General features: G+C 37.7%; 2 protein-coding genes across 6 annotated transcripts; one reads left to right on the plus strand and one right to left on the minus strand.

Moving 5' to 3' along the window:
- The first annotated feature begins 123 nt into the window (after positions 1-123).
- On the plus strand, positions 124-3,562 carry LOC128165176 (fas-associated death domain protein-like). Of its 2 annotated transcripts, none has more exons than XM_052829428.1 (3): positions 124-656; positions 1,761-1,787; positions 2,943-3,562. In XM_052829428.1, exons 1-3 carry the CDS (start codon positions 230-232, stop codon positions 3,209-3,211), a joined length of 723 nt encoding a protein of 240 aa, XP_052685388.1. In that variant the 5' UTR covers positions 124-229; the 3' UTR covers positions 3,212-3,562. The 2 variants fall into 2 exon arrangements, with proteins under 2 accessions (XP_052685388.1, XP_052685389.1); XM_052829429.1 differs by having other exon boundaries at positions 124-617.
- A 1,287-nt stretch (positions 3,563-4,849) lies between these two features.
- On the minus strand, positions 4,850-21,476 carry LOC128165175 (ankyrin repeat domain-containing protein 17-like). Of its 4 annotated transcripts, none has more exons than XM_052829427.1 (35): positions 21,171-21,476; positions 19,950-20,103; positions 17,875-18,031; positions 17,556-17,700; positions 17,287-17,434; positions 16,944-17,177; positions 16,616-16,758; positions 16,336-16,525; positions 15,953-16,144; positions 15,752-15,861; positions 15,573-15,660; positions 15,347-15,474; positions 15,124-15,261; positions 14,940-15,030; positions 13,667-14,614; positions 12,685-13,500; positions 12,412-12,557; positions 11,929-12,071; positions 11,716-11,821; positions 11,505-11,612; positions 11,213-11,388; positions 11,041-11,102; positions 10,625-10,821; positions 9,947-10,176; positions 9,689-9,831; positions 9,251-9,538; positions 9,064-9,163; positions 8,826-8,978; positions 8,576-8,737; positions 7,096-8,486; positions 6,728-6,985; positions 6,143-6,385; positions 5,777-5,940; positions 5,355-5,525; positions 4,850-5,150 (listed from the first exon to the last, which is right to left on the minus strand). In XM_052829427.1, the coding sequence occupies exons 1-35, from the start codon at positions 21,345-21,347 to the stop codon at positions 5,115-5,117; spliced, it is 8,136 nt and encodes a 2,711-aa protein (XP_052685387.1). In that variant the 5' UTR covers positions 21,348-21,476; the 3' UTR covers positions 4,850-5,114. The 4 variants fall into 4 exon arrangements, with proteins under 4 accessions (XP_052685387.1, XP_052685386.1, XP_052685385.1 ...); XM_052829426.1 differs by having other exon boundaries at positions 17,556-17,706; XM_052829425.1 differs by having other exon boundaries at positions 17,875-18,043.
- Between the last annotated feature and the right edge of the window lie 111 nt (positions 21,477-21,587).

A 21,587-nucleotide genomic window follows, 5' to 3' on the forward strand; every position in this document is an offset into this window, starting at 1 on the left:
CAAACAAATTTTTAATATTCTTGAGTGTATAAAAAAATCAATGTTTGAAATTTTGTGACTTCTAAAACAATTTTACATTTTTCATGCTATAATAAATTAATAAGAAATATAGGTTCGGACTCGGAATTATTAAATTAAGGGAAACCCCTTCCTTCTGTGGATTTTGGGAAAGAAAAATCCTGCCTCCGATTTCTGCATTCAATGTAAAACGAGAGTGAACTTCAACATTATGGCTGCGGATTTCGAATATAAACAAATGTTATTAGAACTGGACAAGTCTCTGAAAGCCGAAGAATTTGAATCCTTAAAATTTTTATGCAAAGATGAGGTGAAAAAACGAGAAAGAGAAAGTGTCAACCGACCTACAGATTTATGGGAAATTTTGGAGACGAGGGAGAAACTGGGTCCAAATAATCTAGCCTTCTTAAAACAGATAATTAAAGGTTCCTGTAATGGCCGTCTTGATGTTTTGAGAGTTATTGAGAACTTTGAGAGGGGAATTCCACTTGATAGTCAACGACCTGTTAATTCATCATCATCAGTCCCCACGAATCATCCGTACGTGCAGCAGCCAGTGTTTTATAACCCAGTTCTCAAACAGTATGGGCAACAACCAGGTATGCCTACTCGTGATCGTCCCCAGGTTACTTCCATCAGTAAGTTGATACAGAGAGATGTTATGAATAATACAATATGTATTTCAAATATCTTTAATGGGATGGGAGAAAAAATGACGGACCAAGCAGATTAAAACCCTTGTCCCTTGAATCTCTAGTCAAAGCTCTCTGGTGCCGGTATTCAAATTGGTCTGATCATGTCCACCACATATCTATGTAAAAGGGAAATCATATCTTGATGGTTAAACAGGTTGATGGAAATAGCCATATAGTTCAGTGATAACGACATCTGACCAGAGATTTAGGAGACCCAGGATTTAATCTCAGTCTTGTCTATTATTAGTTGTCCCATCCAATATTACATTTGGTGCTATACCAACCCCTGAAACTGACAGGTAAACTCCTGCTAGGGGAAAGAACCTGGTGTTAATCATCGAGGGCAAAAGTGAGGGAGGAATGTGAAAATTAGATTGTCACAGCCCCGTCTAGAGATTTGTGGGGGTTTAGTTTCTAATCCTGGGTTTGTCTGTCCATATTTTTCGCATCCTGTTACGTACAATTCAATGATCTTTTTATATAATGATGTAAGTCAAGGTCAAATTATGGTTTATTTAAAAAAGATAAAGATATGTCTTTGAAATTTTTTTAGCATTGTTTTAGAGCTTTTAAGTACGAGGGTTGTTAGAAAAGTTTGCAGACAAAGTGGTTTACTACAAAATTACTAAAAAAGATACAGGGATTTTTTACTTTGCATGAAATAGATTCACGGAGCACCATTTCATATTTTTACGACATCAGGTGACATCAAACTGAAATGCAAACCTTTCAATCTTTTCAATGGAAGTAAATACCTTTTAGTTCCACACACTTTTCATGTCATTTAACCCATCTATAAAATGCATGTTCATACCATTATTTGTTTCTGTAGAACTTCTTCAGTGGCATATCGTAAATCATTTAGATCAGAAAATCTCTGTCCACACAGTTTCGACTTAAGTATGAAATACATAGGTACAAGATCCGAGTTTATATGTGGTTGGGTGCTGCAAGAGCTCAAATCATCAATTCTTCCATCTTTAAACCCCTGTTGATTCCAATTGTAAACCTTTGTCCTATTTAATAACACTGTTTCTTTATTTATAGTCCACTCCAGTGCAGTGAATGTGGACAGTAAGTAGTGCTTAATCAGTATACTAGTAGATTGACTAACATTATGCTTCAATTTTTACCTTCAAATTATTATTAGACATACATATATTTCAATGGAAATATCTCTGTTTCATGGAAGTGACTGCAGGGCAATATATTGTATTTAATATGTGAGATACAAAAGTTTGGGATATGTGCATGCTTCTTTGAACAACATTAAGTAAATACGGTTTTCTTGAATATTAGAAGAAATTCAATAGCTTTATAAGTATAAACCGAGTTCAGTAGTTTATGCTGTAGAAAGAGCAAGTGTAAATTATTCAACAACTCATTTTAGTGTCCTTAAAAATTATCATATTATTTTAAAAAGATTTCTAATTTAAAGTCTATACTGGTATATTAAGAACAATGAAGTGAATGTAAATGGAAATTAAAGTAAAAAAATTAGTAGGAGATAGTTGAATTTCTCTCTTCATGATGGATCTTTGTTCAAAGGTTAGTAAATAATTTGACTTTAATACAAAATGAGTAAAAAAGATATTCAAGCTTTAAACACTAGATACTCTAACTGAAAACATGGAAGGGCATAAAACATTTACAGTAAAACTTGGTTATAGTGAAGTCATATGGACCAATGGATTTACTTCTTCATATCCGTAATTCGATATATCCGTATAACTAATTCATAATAATAACTATAGCGAATTCACTAAATATATACATGTACATCTTTTTTTTCTCCAGACTATAATTTTTGCTAATAGAGACTTAGATATAAATATATTACTTTGACACCTTTAATAATTGCATTGCGGGTCGAAAAATTTATATCAAAATAAATTCATTCAAACTATTATTTTTACATTAAATGGTAGTGCAAACTTTTTAAAAATGTAACAAAATTCGTTATAAAAGTGTTAAATTTTGTTATCATTAACCTCTACCAGACTCAAAATTGGTTCGCTACATCCCTAAATTCGTTATATTTGAATTCGTCATAACCATAAAATTTTGCAAAGATTTGTTAAGAATTTTACTGGGGACTCGAAAAAACTTTGCTTTATCCAAGAATTTGCTATATCCATGTTCGTACTAAACAAGTTTTACTGTACCAGTTTATGCAGATAAGATTTCAACAGTCACTAAATGTACACTAAAGTGGGTTTATTTCTGTAGAATACATGAAAGAAATCAATTTCCTAACAAAGAATTTGGGGAGGGAGTGGAGGTTTTTCATGAGGACCCTTGGAGTGACGGATGGTGATATGATGTCTGTGGAGCAGGACCACCCCCGCAGTTTGAGGGACCAGATTTACCAGTGCCTGGTCCTGTGGATCAGTAACAATGGTGGACAGTTTGACAGGGGTAGAATAGTTGCGGCACTGCGGGATTCTGCAGTGGAGAGATATGATTTAGCCGGAAGGATTCAAGACTGTGACATTTAATTAAGACAGTGTATAGATTAATGTTTTACTACTGAATGACTTATCTCCAGCAATGGTGGTTTTCTCTGTATACAATTTATGTCTTTGTTGTATACATACAGATAATATTAATTTTTTCACCTCATATTGATCCAGTGAATGAGATAAAATGCTTTACTATATGCATTATATAGTGTATTAAATAGAGTATGTGGTATTAAAGGTAAACGTTCCAAGTGCGACTGACAATTTTTTCTTCATTTTGAATAGTCAATTTTGTAAAGAAAATGCATGTAATGTATTTTTGAAATTTGTAAATACTATATATTCACTCTTTTTATTAAAATTAATAAATATTTATGACAATGAAAATTTTGCAAATTAAGTCTTATTATGAATTTAAAAACAACCCCAGTTCATCAAAGAATAAAGAGCTCACTTGGACAATTCGTCACCTTTCTGAGACCACCAGTATTATATGGAAATATAATATTACAAAATATAATTAAAATAATTTATATTACAATATTGTATTGTAGGCAGTATACAGTTTTGTCTCATTTAATATAATACAATATTGTTTGGGGTCAAATTTAAAATATTTTACTGTATGATACAATATTGCATTATAATCTACCATGAAATTGTATTATATTATACAAAATTGTATCATACCATTCAGTATTGTATCATGTCATGTAACAGTCATTTCACGATTTACTACACATAAACTGGTTCATGGACATCAATTTTTACTATCAAGATCTAGATTTTCTGGAAAATAATATACCAGAGACTGGAGAACTGGTTTACAGCAAAAAAATATTTGCCTGGTTCCTGCTAACTTTGCCAAAATTTCTTGCACATGATTAAAAATTGGGTGTACAGTCTATATGTTAGTGCTAAATACTGGGCCAGGAGTCATCAAGCAATGCATGAAAGAATGTAAACATCAAGATCTAGAGTGACTTGCAACTAGATTAAGTCATATGTCCACTAGATGGCATACTAACTACTGGGAACTATTCCTCCTACAAACTGTTTATGGACAGAGCATTATTATTCCTAGTCTTTTGATGTGAAGCAAACATGCTCCACTAGCACTTACTGTATAAAACCATGTTCATATGAGATGTCCTAACTTTGTGATATGACCATCAACATGGAACACCAACTCTATGCTGTAATCCAGCACCACCTTAAAATGATCAATAATTGTGCTGTTTACAATCAACTAACACAATGATCAATACCACAGGGGCCAAGCCCGTTTTAACATTAATTTCAATGTAACCATAAATAAAGCTTTATTTATGGTTACATTGAAATTAATGTTGATACGGGCTTGGCCCCTGTGATCAATACAGCCAATTTTCATGCTCGACTGTACAACAATTTTTAAGAAATTCTTAAGAATTTAGTAGATAAATGTAATCCAATTTGACCAATTTTTATATATAAAACTTTTTTCCTTTTATTTTCTGTGGTATTTCTCCAACTTCCGTCAAATAGTCAAATGACTTTAAACATGGAATTTTACAACCTAATTGAAAGTTACAAAATTCCTTCATAACAGAATTTGATGACTTTACAAAGTGCTCTTAACAATACAGCTACCACTATATGCAGCTGCCTTATGAAGAATTAAAGAAATCAATATGAATTCCAAGGTTACTTTATTTATACACCTTGAATACATACAACTAGATTTTTGTCTTCAAATGGGAATTGCTATCAGCTTTGACAGATAACGAGGAAAATGATGCAAGCTTTCTTTTTTCATTCTACATTCATTATAAGACAATTTCATGTTCACATGCTACATAAAGAATAAACATAATACATGTGTCATCAAGGTCAGAATCATGACAATCAACAACTCTCTGGAAATAAGAACCACATCCTCACAGGATAAAATCAACCACTACATGCTAGTCTGCGAACTCCAAGAATTCCACATCTGTAAAATGGAGAGAGGTTCCATTAAAAACGAGAAATACCAAGTATCATTCACTCCATACATTAACAATGAAGGCTAGAATAAAATTGAAATGTTTTATATAATATATTTCTGTTGAGTGGCAGTCGGTATTTAATCCTGCTCAAAGAGGTTGAAATTTAATTTCACATCATTTACTCAGAGAATGATTAGTACAGTATTTACCACTTTATCAGATGCTTCTGACACTTGTCCCTTCATCTGTGGATTCCACATGTTGTTGGGCATTCCATCACCCACAGGGCCAGGAATAAAGTTCTGTTGCGCCATGGAAAACTGCCCTCCTCCACCGGGACCGATACCCTTCCCATAGTACTCCATACCCACAGAAGTTCCCTGCAAAGATCAAACAAGACATTTCATTCATAAATTACCAAGTACAAAAATATATGCATTCTTTGCTGACATAAATCGCACTGAATTTTAATACAGTACTTTATTTTTAGGTATAATGGTTGTTTATCATAGAACCTGACCTAATATTACTTTTTATTTACTTAGGGGCCCACAAAATCTTATTAATTCTAATGATTCCATAGTATACTCCGTAAAATCTTCCAGTTTGTAAATTTGGCACAAGATCTTACATGAAGAACTTTGTCCATTTGTTGGTCTGACAGGTCACGTCCCTCCAGAAAGTCTGTCTGGTTCTTTAGAGAAGGTACCCCTCCCTCACTAGAGGTTATCACAGAGCTACTGCTGTCGTGTATAGAGGAGGCAGAACTCACTGGACCCCACTGCATACTCAGTTCTGCAACATCAAATGGTTAATTATTCAATAATACTAATACTAAGAACAGATACTCAAAATGAATTATCCATTAGTATATGAAATGATTGTATGAAATTTTTTTTACTGATTGGTCTTTTCTACATACAATATTCCTATGTACTGTGGGTTATAATTTTCCTACTATATAAAAGTGGAACTTAAACTGTGATCACTACTGTACCTGTTGCTATGTTCCAAAATGCTGGACCGAAGTCATTAGCAGCAGAGATAGGTTGCGCTGGAATAGGCCCTGGGGCTCGGCGCTGGGCTCTTTCGCCGCCTATGGGACCCATGGGTCTCTCTCCCCCAATAGGGCCCACTGGCCGCCTATCCTCTGATTTTATTTGGTCTGACAACTTGGGCGATACAGTGAGGGGTGAGGCAGCAGGTGGAGGGGGACCAATGGGGCCTGGAGAACTACCATCTGTAAAAAAAAATTTCTTTTTTTAAAACAGTCATTTATAGGCAAAATGATACATTTAGTAAATCAAGTGAAGTAATTCTGACACACCACCCAGCATGATCTGATCAAATAATGCTGATGCTTATACTACCATTTTAAAAAATACATGCGAGGGGAAAATAATTTTTTGGCATACAACATGAAAGCAATGAGAAACTCTCTAGCAAAACTTGTTCAAGAATGATATGGAAGGTACACTGTATTTTAATGATTAGTGAATCATGTGATTATGGCTTTTGAAGTCTATGAAGAGGGAATGAAATGAGTGAAAAGTGCAAGGTATGATGCCAATGAGAATATTACCTCGTGGCATCCCACCCATTAATGGAGCACTACTGGGACGCCCTTGTGTTAGAGGAGAGAAGGGGCGTGGTGGAGCAGGAGCTTGTCCTGGTACACCCAGGCCTGAGGGGACTGTGTTGCCACTTGTTGGGACCCCCACTGGAGGGGATGATCCTGCAGGAGGCTGAGCCTGTCCACTTGCCACAAACTGATGGATCAAGTTGGCAAATTCCTGCTGAGATATCATCCCTGGTGACAACAAGTTAGGTCCTGGGCCACCTAATCAAATTCAAATTTTATTGTTACCAGATTTATTATGTTAAAATTTTGATATTGATGAATATGGGAACCTTATAAACAGAGCGACTTCTACACAGAAAAGCACATACCTAGGTTTTGCAACTGCTGAGCCAGAGCCTGTTGGTATAGTAGATATCCCATGGCCAGGTTGTTGGGCGGCACATTGCCTCCAGGGTGATTGGGAGGACCCCCTCCCGCTTGGCGTGATGTGAAATCTGGAGCATTAGGATTGAGCGTACTCTCAATCTTGGGCAGAGTCATTGGTTGAGATGGTGTTGTATATTCCTCTTTCTGACCGACTGCAGATGACAGGTGACCAGGATCAAGACTAGTATTTGTCTGGTTTCTTGGGGACATGTTGGTGTTGGGTGTGGATGTACTGGAGCGGGGAGACATAGATGGTGACTGATTGGGTAGACCAGTGCGGAACATTCTACTATCTAATTCATTCATCATCTGTGGTGGCAATTGTATTCCTTTGAATCTCATTTCCATTTCATGAGGGGATGGGTTTCTAACAGGTCTAAATCCAGGAGCTTTGGCCTGAAGGTGTGGATCGACTTTTGTGGCCATCAAATCAGAGGCAGCACTGGAGTTGGTAAGACTACCAATCACTCCAGCAGCTGCCACACTGGCAAAGTTCATCCTCTCTGATGCATCATCTTTCTTCAGAAGCTGATCAGCAACATTGCTGAATAAGTTATTAAAGGGAGAGAATGATCCACCAGGAGAATTGGGAGGCATAAATGGCCCATTGGGCCCCATCATTGGGGGAGCACTGGGACCATTCTGCTGGCCACTGATTATTGGCAGAGGTTGTGGGTCCTGTTTATGACTTCCTGGGCGTTGCAGCACTTTCACATTGCCTGGAACAGGTGGTCTTATCTGCCCTGGTTTGCTTGGCAATGGTTGTTTACTATTATCTGGCTTGATGGTAAATACTGGAGACCCCGAGGTTGTAACTTTGGAGGTAGAAGAAGCCAGAGTATAGGAAACCGTTGTATTACTGCTGGTACTTGGTGGAACCCCAAACCCTCCCCGATTCTTGGTTTCATTGGGGAACAGTTGACGAGTGACATTCTTGTCTGGGTTGCCCTGGCCTGGTTGGATGACTGTGGCCTGTTTTGGCTGACTCCTCCTTGGGGATGTTATGGGTGGTTGTGATGGGGGACCTCCCCACACCATTGATGAGCTGGGAACAGAACTACTGACAGTTGTCTGAGGTCGAGCACTGCTGGACTGATTCTGACCTCTGGGACCCATGTTCCTGGTGCTGGATGTAGTCTTTGTGGTAGAGGTGGAGGTCTGGCCATGTGTGGAGGCAGGGGGCATCACTGTCTCAGGATTGAAGAACATGGACTGGTCTTTCGTGCTGGTTTTGTTCTTACTTTTGGGTATCAACTCCTGCAAATCTTTATCAGGATCTGCTATCAAAGCGGAGATCAGTGTATGAGCCTGTTTGGTTCCATCCACTGTACCCCTACAAAACAAATTGTTATATGATCAATGACTTCATCCAATTGAAATGCATGAATTTTAACCAAGAGCAAACCTGTAGAAACAACTTACTTGATGGTAATGACCCTCTCTCCTGATCCTCGCTGTTTCTCCACTTCAATATGAGCCCCTGATACCTCCCGTATCAAATTGATGTTACAACCACCACGGCCAATCACACGACTTATAGCTGACGAGGGTACTTGCACTTTCTTGGACTTGCAGGATACAGGTCTACAAGACAGATTGATGAATAATAGAGCATGATTGTGTAAAGATGTTGACCAAATGCAGTACCTGTACAATTACATGATGAACCTACCGTCTGACCACCTCCTTCCACCCATCCTCTTTCTTTTGGCCTTTCTTCGGGCTAGCTATCACAGGAGTAGTCTTTACATGAAGGCCATGAACAGAAGGTGATACATTCTCACCATTCTGTTTATTGACATGCAACACATGGTCACTTTTATCACTGAAAAGACATTTTATATGGTGAAAGAAGCTACTCATAGTACATTTACATTTTTTAAAGCTTGTACAGTTTGGGATGTACTTACGGTTTAGTTTTCTCCACAGTTTTCCTTAGTTTTTCAACCTCTCTATCACTGATCTTTAAATTCTCTGGTAGTGTTCCAAAGTCATCAAGATCCCCTATACCTGAAGCATGAAACAAAATCTTATTTCATAATCACCCATAAGATTATCCCCTACCCATTGATAAATTGATGAAATATTCTAAAATACCTGATCCAAATGCCGAGGATGCCGAGTTATCTCCCTTCTTCCTGCGGCCCACATTGTCATTCTGCCCTGCCAGGTGGTTACTGGTGGTGGTGGCATTCAGAGACATGGATGTGGCAACTGATACTGGGACATTCTCCACATCAGACACTCTCTCCTTCTCCTTGCGATTCCTCTTGTTCTTTCTGGATTCTGCTGAACTAATAGTAGAAGTCTCAGCAATGCGATTGTTATTCTTGTTTCTCCCAGACTTGCTGTATGCTGGCTCACTGGCGGATGGCAATAACGTACCTGAAACAATCAATCGTATGTTACACGAAAAGAGACTTATACATATGTATATTGAACAAACACAATAATTTACCATTAATTATTGATAACTATTTTCCATTTTTATCTCACCATTAGCAAAGCTCTGAGTACAGTTGCATCCTGACTTACCGATGGTAGAGACTACAGTGGCTGTTGGAGGCTGCATCGGTATCCTCTCATCTAGATCTATCTTCTCTTCCTTGTCCGGCTGGTAGATATCACTCATACAGTTTTCTGGCTCTGGTGTTGAATTCTTGCTATTGCTATTCGTACTGAAAAATTAAATACACAACTTTTATTTCCATGAAAACTTTCTTTAAAAAAAATAGTCATTTCGAAAAATAATATCAGTGTACTCATATGATATTATTTGTACTTCACACTTACTCATCTTCCTCATCCACATCTTTGACATCTTTTTCCTGTTGTTTTTCCTTCTTCTTCTTCTTTTTTCTTTCTCGCTTCTTTGCAGCTGCAGCTTTCCGGTTTTCTTCATGCTGTCTCTCCTTGTCTAGTTCCTCCAGTAAAATGTTGGCGTTTTTAAAGGCTTCTGCAGCTTGCCGGTCCTTTGCACTCACTATGATCTCCATACACTGCTGACACTTCTTCTGAAGTTCCTGTATAGGAGCATTTCATTAGCATAGGATTGCTATGTTAAAATATGTGGACTCTGGGTTTTTTACAGCAGAGATTTATCTTTCAAAGCATATTATATCATGAAATGGTAAAAAGATCTACTATCTTAAAATTCAAAAATTTTGTTTGCACACAATCATAGAACACCAATGAGAATGCAGATTGAAATCAAAAGCATTCTATTCACTGTCAAATCATTAAAATTTGTGGGGACCAATTTTTGTGGATTTATCAAATTTTACATGTTCGTGGGGACTAGTTTCGTGTATTCTTTAATACTTACAAAAGGAAATGTGACTTTATACCATTGATTTATTAATTCACGGAGAATATTAATTCGTGGATGAGAGGTACCCACGAAAATAAAGCCAACAAGAAATCTAATGATTCCACAGTAACTGACTGTGTTAATAAATAAATTCTGTTTACCTTATCACTAACAGTAGCTATGTATCTGGACAGCTCTTGGTCTGATGGAAACTGGTTCACATGCTTAACCATCCACTTGCTGACCTTGACATGACCTTTACGAAATGAGGCCATCAGGCAGGAGACCTTGCGATTGTCTTGACTGTCAATATCAGCTCCTGCTGATACCAGCAGCTGAACTACATCTAGATGTCCACCTGTAACAGAACAATACAGTCAAACTCAGATTATCATCTAGAACTACAAACACCAATATTTACTAATGTTCGGTATATCAGGATTTGTTCAGGGTCATGTTTTCTTTTGGATTGGTGATTTTAAAAGTATTTATTGTATGCAGAGACTTCTGAAAAGATCCTATTTAGTATGAATGACAAATTATAAAACAATATTTCCATGGACATGGTTAAACTTACCATTGCAAGCAAGCCAGAGGGGAGAGTTACCCTTTTTATTCTTAACATCTACTGCAGCATGTCTGCAAATGAAGAGTCATTGAAAACTTATACTTAATGTCATAGATTATTGCAATATTTCATTTAAATACCAAACAATCTATAGGTAAACTGTAGTGTTAATTGAACAAACCTTGACAAAAGAAGCTCAACAAATCTGTAGTGTCCTTTGTCCGCTGCGATGGTCAGAGCCGTGTCCCTGGAGGAGGGGACGGGAGGGGCGTTCACATCTGCCCCCTTGTCCAACAGAACTCTCCCCACCTCAACATAGCCACCGGAGGCAGCCTCCATAAGGGGGGTCAGACCGGTCTGTACAACACAATAAGGACATATTAATTAGGAGCACTGAAGGAACAAAGACTTACTGCAACAAAGAAAGATGTGACATTCCGTGTTCATCACACCTTACAGAAAATAATGCTTACCTTTGCCCTATGTTCAATGTTGGCCTTTCTGTCCACAAGTAAACTGACAACCTCATGTCTACCTTGGAAACAGGCAAGTGTCAAAGCTGTGTTTCGGTTGGTCTCAATCTATTCAAATAATTTTCAATATCAAAAAATGAATGATTATCACATGTTATTACCAAATGCAGCAGAATTCATGTGATGACGAAAGTTGACTCTGAGCATTTACCTGCGCATTGATGTCACTTCCCATATCCAACAGTAGCTTCACTGCTGCAGTATGCCCATTCATTGCAGCCAACATCAAAGGAGAAATGCCAAGTTTACTCCCCGTCCTTCAAAAATAATAACTCCATGTAAGAACATCTTTGTAATTTAAGAGTACAGAGCTTACACAGAGGTGTTCAGTTTGTTATACAGGATAGAAAACTAGTATTTATACCTGGAATTGATTTCTGCTCCATGGGACAGAAGGAGTTTGATGATGTTGACATATCCCCCTGAGGCGGCTAGACTGAGAGGAGTGTAGTCCGACACATTTCTGTGCTCTTTGTTGGCACCCTTGGATAGCAACAACTCAACCACCTATGTACAAGTCATATTTTTCTTAATCATTTTCAAACCATTGTTGTATTTTGATTGAAAACAAAACAGTAACATAACAATATTAAATACTGTAGATTCCTTATTTTACACAAGTACTTAATTCCACGATTCAACAAATTTTCCATCAAATCACGAAAACATAAAATTGGGAATGCTGAAATTTCATCACAGTTTCATGTAGTTTACATGTGTTTGAAAATTTAAAGTAAGATTTTAGAATTCATGTCGCGGGCTTCTCGCAATTTTACGCGGATATTAATTCCTCACGTTTAATTAGGAATTTACAGTAGATAATGATATAATGTCATATAAAATTAACCTCATATCTTCCTCCAGAACAAGCCAGGGAGAGGGGCGTGTCTTTCGTTCTCTCCGACTGGGCCTCCATATCTGCACCAGACTCTAACAAGATTTCCACCACATCAACATGACCTGCTGTGGCAGCCAGAATCAATGGTGTAAATCCTGTAAAAAAAACATTCCTTGTTAATGACATGCTTAAATCTTTAAAATTTACATGTATATTCATTTCAATTTTTTCAAGTATTACTCGAGTGAAGAAGACAGCAAGGTGTATACAAAAATACATTACCTTTTTTGTCCCTGTGCTCAATGTCTGCACCTTTTGACAACAGGAGATTGACAAGCTCCGAGTGTCCACCATGGCAAGCTAAGGTCAAAGCTGTGTCATGATTACTCTCCGTCTGAGCATCCAGATCTGGGGTACAGAGTGGGGAGATACTCTGAGGCGAGGCTGGAGAAGGGTTGGGAGTTAGCGGGGTGGAGGACGGGGGCGTTATGGTCTCAACATTCTGCACGTTTCCGTTGCCTGCCGCCTGCTGTTGATTGTTGTACAGATGTCGCTTGTTTCGTGCATTCTTTTGGCCGTTTGTAGTTTGAGGAGGTGCTGGTTGAGGGGGCTTGATTTGCTGTTGCAATTGTTGTGTTAGTATCTGGGCTTGTTGCTGCTGCTGCAGAAGTTGCTGTTGCTGCTGCTGAGTCATGGGGGGTTGTGGAGGTGGCTGAATCAGCTGCAATGGCTGCTGGACCATGGGTTGCTGAGAGAACTGCTGTTGGGGGACCTGTTGGGGGAGTTGTTGATTAGGAATAGCGGGATTGGTTATCTGGGGCTGGAAGGTCTGTTGTGATAACATGGTAAGTAGGTGCTCTTGTTGCTCTGGGGTCAGTTGTAACTGGGGAAGCTGAGGGAACTGAATGGTCTGTTGTGACTGATTCTGCTGTTGTTGAGGGTTTTGCTGTTGAAGCTGCAGCTGTTGCTGTTGTTGATGGCGGAGAACAATGTTCTGGATTTGTTGTCGGTATGTTGCCAGAGCCACTGCTGAGTTGTTGTTGGCAGGAGATTGAATGCCTGCTGAAGCTTGGGCTAGTTGTTGACTGGATTGGGTTACTATAAATACAGAAAAAAGAAAATTTGATTTTGCAAATAAATTTATGCTACTGATCGAGTTTTTAAAGCATAAAAAAATGAAAAGTATCACTTAATTTTATATTTAGATATTTGGTACTACAAATGACTACATCCTACATGCATGTAAAAAGCAATAGATAATGACCTTTGTTTTGATCCGCTGCTGTCACTGTTGTAGGTACTGATATCCCAGTAGGGGTTGTAGGAGCACTGGAGCTGGGGGTCTTGGTTCGGTTTCCTCCCTTTCCACTGACTCCACGTTTGGGGGTGTTACCATTGTTGCGCGGCCAGTCTTTACCTTCCTTGGGTGTGCTGGCTTCAGATGAAGCTGGTGAAGGCATGCTCACAGGCTGACTAGATGATGCTGGTAAAAGATTTGAGTCGTATGGGATATTGGGGAACACGATCTGGCCGCTGGCTGCAACATCTGCTGGTAACAAACTAGTGACTTGCTTATCGAGGTCATTGGAGGGCTGGGGACTAGCTGGCGATTCCCCCTCTACCTTTTCCTCGGCTGATGACCCCTCTCCGTTGTTCTCCTCTTGCTTGATCTTTACTTGTACCTCCAGGGTTCGCTGCAAAACTTTGGCTCCCTGTTGCAGGACATGTTGAAGATGTTGCTGCTGCTGTTGTTGCTCTAGCTGGTGCTGAGCACTCAGGAACAACTGTGCTTGCGCTTTCTCCTGTAGTTCTTTTTCAACCTTCTGCAGCTCATGAAGTATTTGCTGCTTCCTCAGGATCTGTTCCTCCCTGGTCGCTGAGCTACTGTCAAGCTCTTTTGCCATCACATTATTGATAATGGCCTCAAGCCTTTCACTGGCCTTTACATCTAGTGCCTCATCAGACAGACTACCCATGTCTCCATACTGTGGAGGTGTTGGGGCACCGTCCCCATACTGAGGGGTGGTGGCTGGGGGTGGAGGGGGTGGAGGTATGTTGGAGGTTTTGCTTGGTTTACTTGCACTGTCTCCACCACTGTTGTTGTGGTTTCTCTTTCCCCCTGGCTTTGGCAGGTTTTTCCACACTTGGTCTGGATTTCTTGGGGGGAAGTTTGAATCCTTCTCACTAGCTGATTTTATCACATTTTGTGCTACTGAAAATAGAGAAAAAGAACTTCACAATTAAGTGACTTACAAATAAATGTCCCAATAACACACTTTAGTCTATTTAATTTTTTGAAATTTAGATGTGGATTATTAAGTAAATATTTCAACGTTTTAATAGTTCTAACTTGGATCTTGCTAACAAAAAAACCCAACTTTGAGTTATGTGCAAGTATAAATTCTGATTTGATTCAAACATATTTTATTATGCAAATATATATTTACATAAATGGATCAAGCAGCAGGCAATGCCTATGTAAGCCTTGTCCCTAAGTATTAAGAATAGAATTAAATATAAACTATGCTAATACACACCTGTTTGAAGTGAGGCAATATTATTCTGAGATGGGGAATTTGGATCACTAGGTGGGACAATGTTTCCCAAGCCCTGAACAGGAACCCGAGACTACAACAGGAAACAAACCATCAACATACATGTTCAGTGATGAAAATTCAAAGATTGAGAAATGTACATGTATCTGTGTGCAGAAAGGAATACCTCTGGAATATTTGTCTCAGATGGCACTAGAGCTGACTCAGGAGAATTCATAAGCACTCGATTAGGATATTCCAACAGGAGTTTGACAACCTGCGTGTGTCCACCTTTGGCAGCTTCAATGATCATTGTTGAGCCATCCTTTTAAAAAAATTGATTGTCAGTCAAAAGCATTGTAAAATAATACAAAGTGACTTTACGCTTGTATGATTCACAAGTTTCTTACCTTCAGTTTATGGGCTGGATCAGCTCCATGAGCCAGGAGAAGTTCCACCACTGCTAGGTGTCCCCCCGCACAGGCCAGAGATAGGACTGTGTGGTCATTCGTGGAGGTTGCACGATTCACGTCAGCTCCTACACAATATACATATTCATACAAGCAGTTAATAAAATTATACATCTTAAATCATTCAATTTGATTATTTATTCTTGAATCTCCATCAATACATTACCTTTGCTGATCAGAAATTGCACAGTACAGAGATATCCAGCCCTGGCAGCTTTCATCAGAGGAGTTCGGCCACCTTCTGATTCATGCTCCTGCAAACAATATTTACATTATCAGGTTTGATGAATGCATGCTTATCAAGTGGAAAAAAAATTGTTTAATTTCTTTATGAAAGATAATTACCAATTCTGCCCCATGCTCTAACAATGCCTCCGCAACATCTGTGTGACCATTTTCACAAGCATATGTCAGGGCAGTATCACCAGTTCCAGTGGTAGCATGAACATTCGCTCCTAAAAATCACAAAATATAGCTCTTATCATTTTGTTTAAAATTTTTTGTTTTCATATCATTTTGTATACTGTAACTGTAGAGAAGACTGACCTGCTTTCAGAAGGTAGCGCACAAGGTCCAGATGTCCCTCCTGGGCAGCCTCCATTAGAGGGGTGCTACAGCCAAGCTCTATGTTAGCGCCAGCTTTAATCAAGAAGTCAGCCACTTCCAGGAACCCACCACAACAGGCTAGGGTCAGGCCTGTCTCCTGTGTCTCCTCGGTCTGGGCATTTATGTATGCTCCTGTATTTGATAAAAGTTTCACCTTTTTAATCTATATGCATATACAGCAATGCAATTTTCACAAGCACATTTTTGTCATTTTTCCCATCTGTATTCAGTAATTATTGAAGATTAAAATGATCATCTAATTTCTATAAATTTAAAATTTTAAATGATCCCATAACAGAGATAACTGATGAAGTTTTCCTCACCATTGGCTAGGAGAAGCCCGACCATTTCTTCATGCCCCTCTCTGGCTGCCTCCATCAGCGGAGTGTAGCCCTCATCATTCACCTCCTCCAGGTTGGCCCCTCTCTCAATCAATAGGGCAGCCAAGTCTACATGACCTCCACAGGCTGCCAAGGTCAAGGGGGACTCAAAGCTGTCAGCTGGCATGTTAACCTTTAACAAAGAATAAAGCTCTAACAATGACAAGTTCCAAAGAGCTAGCTCATCATGTCTTCAACTCTTTGACCAACAACCATCCCTCACCTGGGCACCACTGTCCAACAATAGCCGTGCCACCTCTACATGGCCATCCATGGAGGCCTCCATCAATGCAGTGTGCATTTCATCTGTCTTATGCTCTTGGTCAGCACCCGCTTCCAGCAGAAACTTAACCATTTCTAAATGCCCTATAATTTAGATGAAAAGTACAAATTTCTGAACCAGATAGAGCTTTGGGCCATCTCAACAGTTAAATATTTTTTCCAGTAATTTTACTTAAGATACTTTTACTAGAATTAACAGCTAAAACTTGCAAGATTGAAGATCATTGTGTAGTGACAAAATTAATCAGTGTATATAATATGAAACAAACCTTTGTAACATGCCAAGGTGAGAGCACTCTCCTTGAACTCATTGGAGTGGGTGTTGATTCCTGCCCCAGCTCTCAGCAAAATCCGGGCCACGCCCACATGTCCAGCACTGGCCGACTCCATCAGGGGTGTGTGTCCATTCTCATTATGCTGTTCAACGTTGGCTCCGGCTTCTAACAACTCTTGCACCACATCTTCAAACCCACCACATGCTGCATAGTGCAGGGGGGTATTACCTGGATATAAATGTTTTAAAATTTAGTTAAAATTGAAGAAAAAAATCATGAAAACTTTGTATGATTTTACACTGAATGAATCTGCAATATATTATAAATTGAGGATTACCTGCAGAGGACTGTGCATTGACATCTGCTTCATGTGCAATTAGAAGTTTAACAATGTCCACATATCCTCCACTTGCAGCTTCCATTAGTGGGGTGCAGTCACCTTTAATTCCACGATCTTCAACATTAGCCTTCATTGCCAACAAGACCTATCAAAAGTACAAATGAAATTTTTTTTTACTAATCCTGATTCTTCTTTCAATTTGTAAAATTGATGTTGGTACTAAAATAAACAATTTAAAAATTGAGGCTTTCAAACAAATAACGTACTTGAGCAAGCTCATAGTAACCAGCTGAGCAGGCCAGAGACAGTAGGCTTTCTCCCTCCTCTGTGGTTTCATGAACACTTCCTCCCTCATGTAAGAGTTTCCGAACAGTTGGTACATCCCCATCACTGCAAGCCTCAGCCAGGGACCTGGAACTTTAAACAATTATCAATAACATTTAACCCTAGGAATGAAGCTTGTGCTTCATTTATACTCTCATTAAGGTGCTCATTGTCTTCAAAGTCTTGCTTATCAAATAGAGTCATAAATTATGATAAAATATAAATTGTTCTAACAAACTACAAGTTGTAGCAAATATGTACCCCTCTGCTCCTGTGAGCTGGCCCTGCTGCTCGGCTCGCATTCTGTGTAAGGCTTGGGCGGCTTCATCCAGAGCACAACTGACGGAGGATGTCAACTTCCTGAGGACCTCAGGGTCGGTCAGGGCTTTACCATCGGCCGTTGACAGCTTACCAATACCTGAAGACAAACCTGTGTTCTTTATAACAACCATTAACACAAGAGAACAAACTGATGCATGATTAATCACAATCCTGTCTATGAACTTACAAATAAGGTTTGAAAATCTTAAAATTAATCTTGCGATTAATGATATGAAATATTAATACTGGGATAGTATTTTTTGTTTGAGAAAACCTTCAATAAACTTAAATTTCTTAATATTTATTAGACATGGTAATATACTGTATTCTCATAAAATGTATGCAGTGCTATCAAATAATTAAAAATACATCTATCCTTGTTGAATATGTCTCAAACATTTATATGGTGGAACTGTTTTGTTCACAACTGTTAAATGAACCATAACTTTTTGTTTGAAGTTTGCACTTCAGCCAACTGGAGAAAAGGACAAAATTATGACATCATTTTCTTTTCAATTTATCATGTATCCCTTTTCTAAACATTCCCATGATGCATTTTGGTTTGTTTTTTCGTTTACCCAAAAAGAAATTATTTCTATTTACTTTGAATATTTCTAACTTTGAAAGAAGACCAATTCTGTTGGTGTAAATAGGAGAAAGTCCATAAATCTTTAGGATAATTAGTTTGTATGAAAAATATTTTGATACTGTAAAAACCGAAAGTTGGACCAAGCAGCTTTAAGGAAGAAAATGATCACAATTTTATGACATGGGCATACACAACTTAACCAAATGATAGATATATAGATAATAGCAAGCTGATGCCAGCATTCATAAAATAAATATTGATCTGTGTCATATAAATTCATACATATATTCATACATATATATATCTTATAAAAAATTTTTTTTTGCTTAACAATAGGATTTTTTTTTTTAAATCTCAACTTTTGTGACGCTTAATTTAGTGACACAATTTATACTAAAATATACTCCTGCACTGTAATTAGTTTTTGGTCGGTTACCTTTGATTTTAACTCACTTTCAACCAAAATCTCACATTCATTAATCTAACACTCAAAATACAAACAATTTTTCATGTCATATTCAGTATACAGCAATACACAATCCAAAACCTGATGTTTTAAAAAAAAATTAATGGAGCTTTTAATCTCAGTGCACTTATATAAGTTAATAATATCATAAAATAGTGGCCTTTTAGGTGCTGTTAAATTTGTGGCTGAAACAACATTTGGGGAGCTTGTGACTAGGGCTGGGACGATACTGTACTTAGCCGATTCGGTACATATCACGATACATGAGATGCGATACCATACATATCACGATACATTGCGATTAAATGAAAACATGAATAAAAGTTTAAAATTTATTCAATCTGCCAATGTATTACCGCATGTCGAAAGTTATTTTGATATATTCATAATGAGCATTGCACAATTTACAAATTACTTTAGTCTCGTGTACACTAGTTTTTCATTAACAAGTAATCCAAAAGTTGTCCACACTCCAGATTTAGCTTCCTAACAGTTTTGACAACTTTACGAGGTTTTCCGCCATCTTTGTACTTTCATATTAGGCGCGCGGACTAAAAATAGCCGATATATAAAGCTCGGATATTTTTGGAAAATAAAAAAAGTTCGGTAAGGTATCGTTGTATTAATGGTAAATGTATTGATCCAAATATCGTCAAAATAAATACCGCGATGCACCGGTGCATCGGTGGATCGTCCCATCCCTACTTGTGACTGAGGTAATGATTTTGTGGTAACATGATTAACAGCCTATTTATTAAATGAATATTTCTTTCTATTGTTTGACTTATTAAAGATTTTCATTAAATCAACAACAAATCCAAGTCACAATATGGAGATTCAGCTATTCACTGTATTTTCAATTTCAATTCTCTTTTTTTTGCAGTTTGATTATTTACAGTGAGATCAGTAAGCAAGTCAGAGTTCCATTACATATTAATGACAATCTGCAGTAATCCTTACCTGCTGCCTCAAGTAATGCTTCTAGTCTGGCGTGTGTTTCGGGATCTATTGAGGGGATGTTTGAAGCCTCCATTCCTTCTGTGGGTAAGAGAAACTTTGGTTCAATATCCTGGTCTTCTTCATCAATGTCATGATCCATGATAAATGAACCAACCTGAAAGGTAAAAAATAAATTTCAAATCTTTTAACAAAGATTCAAGTTATAATCAACTTATAAAAATAAATTGAATTCAACAGCACGACATTTTCATTTAATTAGTGGGGCAGTACTTTGAGTATACAAACATCAGAAATGAACATTAACACATCAAGCATACAGTTAAAAAAAAACATTTGAACTTAAAATTTTGAAGGGATTCTAGAACCATTTTAATAAGAGGTTGGACTTTGGGATCATTGAGTATGTATCACACTTCAGTTTGATAAAGGCAGGGTCTACTTAAGTTCAACTGTCCAGTCATTAGGTAATATATATGAATACATTGAGCACAACTAAACTTTTCCAACTTCATCCAGGGCTGTATACAGCATAAATTTCATACAATAGAAAAAAACTTTCTGATTTCAACATTCTATGAATATTGATAAAATTCGCAAAGCTAATCAGAAAATGGCTCCAGTTCAGGCAAGGGAGTTGTAGAACAAGAAAGTAACAACATATTTCTCACATGAACATCTGATACAATATAACCTGAATGTGATCACTATTGTCATATTCACATAGCTTTTATATTTTTTTGTTGACATAAAAGTCAAAGTGTGTATCAGTATGTACGAGTATTGACCACTGTATAGTTATGCTTTGTAGAGCTGTCTTCATGGAGTTCAATATTGCATTGACATTGTATATATTATGCTATTTGAAAAACATACTGCTATACGTTTTTTTGTTTGGGTTTTATTTTTTCATAAAAATATTTGTGCAATGCTAGTTCTAAACAGAAATCAATATCGTGTGTAAATTAATTTGCATACATTATCTAACATACTTAAAACAATTTTGATCAAATATTTATAAGTCTACCATTCCCAATATAATAAAATACGTTTAAAATGTTGCAAAGAACCTCCATGCAATTAGTGCACTTTCTTAGTGGTAAAATGGTCACATGCTTTTGTCCAATTCAGATACGCAGGTTCCTGACAAAACACTAATTTACACTTTTATGCATAGGAACTACAACTGATCGAGTAATATACAGTCAATTAGACTAAACTTACGTCAGACACCTCGTCGTCATCACTTATGTCTGCTCCAAATGTCGACTGAGCGGATTGTATGGTTTCATTTTTCTCTAGCGATGGATACGGTGCTGTCTGACTACCTTGCTCAATTTCAACAGTTCTTATATTTTTATTTGTTGAAACATTCTCATCTGAGGATTCATTCTGCATCATTGCGGTCAAATATTATCTCAAAAACATAAAAGTATTACGTTTCTTTCGTTTCAAACTTGTTCTTGGTGTGCAAATCTCCTCATGCTAAGTTGCCACCTTGACCGCCATTACCAATGTTCCATTGCAATGTCCCGGATGAACATATGTGCGCAGGAGCAGACAACTAATAAATTTTCCGGAAGCATGCGTGCGACAATGAGTTGAGCGCATTATTTCAAAATCATAATTTTACTATGTACG

The sequence above is a fragment of the Crassostrea angulata genome, chromosome 10, assembly GCF_025612915.1.
Source record: "Crassostrea angulata isolate pt1a10 chromosome 10, ASM2561291v2, whole genome shotgun sequence".
In the NCBI taxonomy this organism is placed as follows: domain Eukaryota; kingdom Metazoa; phylum Mollusca; class Bivalvia; order Ostreida; family Ostreidae; genus Magallana; species Magallana angulata.